The sequence below is a fragment of the Gavialis gangeticus genome, unplaced genomic scaffold (genome assembly GCF_001723915.1).
Source record: "Gavialis gangeticus isolate Ggan-Ray unplaced genomic scaffold, GavGan_comp1, whole genome shotgun sequence".
Taxonomy (NCBI): Eukaryota; Metazoa; Chordata; order Crocodylia; family Gavialidae; genus Gavialis; species Gavialis gangeticus.
The window spans coordinates 933,421-936,479 of NW_017729011.1; the positions used below are offsets into that span (position 1 = coordinate 933,421).

General features: G+C 48.8%; 1 protein-coding gene across 4 annotated transcripts in view; it reads right to left on the minus strand.

Annotated features, from left to right (window-relative positions):
• Nucleotides 1-35: 35 nt before the first annotated feature.
• Nucleotides 36-3,059, minus strand: part of DNAH1 (dynein axonemal heavy chain 1) — a 192,572-nt gene continuing 189,548 nt past the window's right edge. For all 4 annotated transcript variants that reach the window (XM_019510343.1, XM_019510342.1, XM_019510344.1 and 1 more), the window contains one exon: nt 36-1,371. In XM_019510343.1, the coding sequence (XP_019365888.1) occupies nt 1,250-1,371 (122 nt within the window). In that variant the 3' untranslated portion in view covers nt 36-1,249. The remainder of the gene's footprint in view (nt 1,372-3,059) is intronic.

Consider the following 3,059-nt stretch of genomic DNA (forward strand, 5'->3'; position numbering starts at 1 on the left):
TTTTTTTTTTTTTTTGGTTTGTGTTTTTGTTGTTTTTGGTTGACCTCTTCTCTTGTGTGAGGTGAGCCCCTTTTTACACAGGAATAGACTGACATGCAAACAGGCGTCCCCTGCTCTAGGTGCTGCCTCCAACTTACGTTCCACCCTCTATTTCCTTGTGCTGATGCTGACTGTCACTGTTGAAGGTGGGTTTCTTCTTTCCTGACCCTAACAGCTGTCAGGCTTGTATCCTAAGGAGAAGTATGGTTCCTCCTGCTCCAGGACCTGGCTGGCCTGACAACAGGCTGCTGAGGCTGTTTAATGGGGCTCGAAGGGGAGAGCAGTCTTAAAGGAAGATGTAGATGCATGTGAAAGCATGGCAGCCTCCCTGAAGAACTGCAGTCCACACTTGTGCAGATCAGCACAGTAAAATGAAGCTGTTTTGATACTTGTTGATGGGAGAAGAACATCCCTCTGTCTCTTGCCATGTCTTATTTTAAGCGCTGTAAATAATGGATATGCTGGAAAGAATAAAGCTGGCCCATACCATGTGTCCTGGAGAGAGGTGTTCAACAAGGGGTATACTTGAATGAGATAAGAGCTTGTTTTTAAGAGTGGGATGGGGGGACTTCCTGTTTCACAAAGTGAGATGCATCAGTGTGAATGGACAGAAAAGCAGCAGCAGCAAGGTGGTGGCTATGCCCTGGCCAAGGAATGAGCTGATTTTATTTCATCTCTAAGCCTTATCTGAGCAGGTGCTTTTCTGCCCTGTTTGCTTGTTTCACAGTAGTGTTGAAATTAGCCACGGTTACTCTCCAGCATGATGCACAACACTAGCACTGTTAGGTGTGCAAACACCTGCATGATTCACATGATAAACCCAGGTCCTTCAAATAGGAATCATAACGTCGAAAACACTTTGACCAGTTGCTCTCTAGTAGCTTTCACTTGCTTTTTGACTACAGAAAAATAAGCTGGCATTTTCTGAAGGGGACTTTGAGTCTAAAAAACAGAGTCTTATACTAGACCAGTGGTTAAGAGGCTGGCTAGAAAGAATCAAGCACAGTATTTTGGTGAAACAGAACAGCTCTGTATTAACAAAACAAGACTAAGTACATAACAGCTCTGAGGGGGAGGGAGAAATAATTGCAGGGTCGCTCAAACACTTTCCCAGTGCACCGGACTACAGGACGGCAACAACACTGGCTCGCGTCTCATGAGTTGGTTGCGTCGTTGCTATGGCTTCTAAGCGTAGGTGGTGTTTTGGGGGCTAGAAGTCCAGGGCACAGATCAAGGCTACACCCTGCTTGATCCAGTGCCTCTGGGACTTGCTGCTGGGGATCTCCACAGCAATTACGTAGTTGGTGGAATGACCTGTTGTTGACAAGGTTCCTGGGATGGGAAAAGATAAAGATTGTAGGAAGAGGATGTGCAGATGGTAGAGTCCTATAGCACGTACAGTGCCTTGTAGACAATCCCACTTCTACTGCAGTGTCATGGAGATCTGACTGCTTGTTAGTGATGGTCAATAACCAATGGCTGGAGGAGCTTCCTATCTTAGCACTGCCCTTCCCACACTGTATCTTCAACCTGCACTTCTCCTACCCTGTTTCAGAGCCAGATTTAGCTGCTAACACTTCACCAGCAGGCTGGGAGTTACCAGGTCACTTGTTGACTGGTAACAGAACAAGCAGGATTTTCTTATAGTCCTGTGACCAAGTTCTATGTGCATGTTCTAGGGCCTTAAACAGGGAGGCTCATGTATTTTGATCCTGGGTTCAGTCCTTGTGGACAACTCAACCAGGAGTGTGGTACACAGGGAGGCCATCGGGCCATGCTATTAACCAGCTGGTTCATTCAACAAGCCCATCTGGTTAGTGGGAAGCACAAGGGAGTAAGTATGGTGCTCACTAGAGCTGTGTGAAATTTGGGCAGCTGTTTTGTTTTGGAGGTGTTTCAGGCCATTCTGGTGCTTGAAATGCCCAATCCAAATCGAAACTGAAGGCTCCAAAACAAAGTGGAAGGCTCTGAAACGTTTTGGAAATGTTTTGGAGCTGGGTTTGCAGGGAAACAAAAACTAGGAGGGGGGAAGGACTGCTCTGATATTGACATCTAGCTCCCAGTTCAATTCCCTAGCTCTCTGACCAGTTCCCCAGCTCTTCCTAGGGGGTGTGGGCCTCCAGCCTGCAGCAGCAACCTAGCGTGCAGATCCAGGGGCCTGTGTCTCACCACGGCTGCCCGCTGTTGGGGCAGCGTGGGGCAGGCAGCAGTGATGAGGAGACCCCAGCACAGATCTCTGCTCCCCTATGGAGCCGAGTTGCATGGCAGGGACCAGCAGACTTGTTCACCACTCTGCTGCTTCCCTGTCCCATGAGTTGGCGTGACAAGGATCAAAGATCTGCATGGGGGTCTCCTCATCTGCAAGGGGGGTAACAGCTCTCCCCTGGAAGAGCCACCCATGGCCCTGGCACCAGCCCCAAGCCCTTCCTGGCTGGGTAGGGCTGTGTGAAGTTTCCCCTGCACCCGTTCAAAAAAGATTCGAAGGGGATTCAGCAGAAATGAAATGGCAGTGGTCTGAAACACCAAAACAAATCACTGTCCTCTGAAACTGAATCAAAATGCACCCATTTTGCCCAGCCCTAGTGCTCACATATGAAATCTAGTGCAGTGTTATTGTTTAGTGTGAGGCCAGTTATCAAGGTGAGCAACTAGTTGCTTGGGTCTTCATAGGCAGTAGTGTTGGAAGGGACCTGAGCAGATCATCAAGGCCAACCCCCTGCCATGGCAGGAAAGAGTACTGGGGTCAAACGACCCCAGGTAGGTGATTATCTAGCCTCCTTTTTTAAGACCCCCAGGGTAGGAGCAAGCACCGTTTCCCTTGGAAGTTGGTTCCAGATCCTAGCCACCCTGATTAAAGTAGTGCCTCCTGATATCTAGCCTGAATCTACTCTCAGTCAACTTATGGCCATTATTCCTAGTTACTCCTGGTAGTGCTCGAGGGAAGTCTCTCCCATTCCCCACTGGTCCCCCTTGGTAAGTTTATAGACAGCCACCAGATCCCCCCTCAGCCTTCTCTTGTG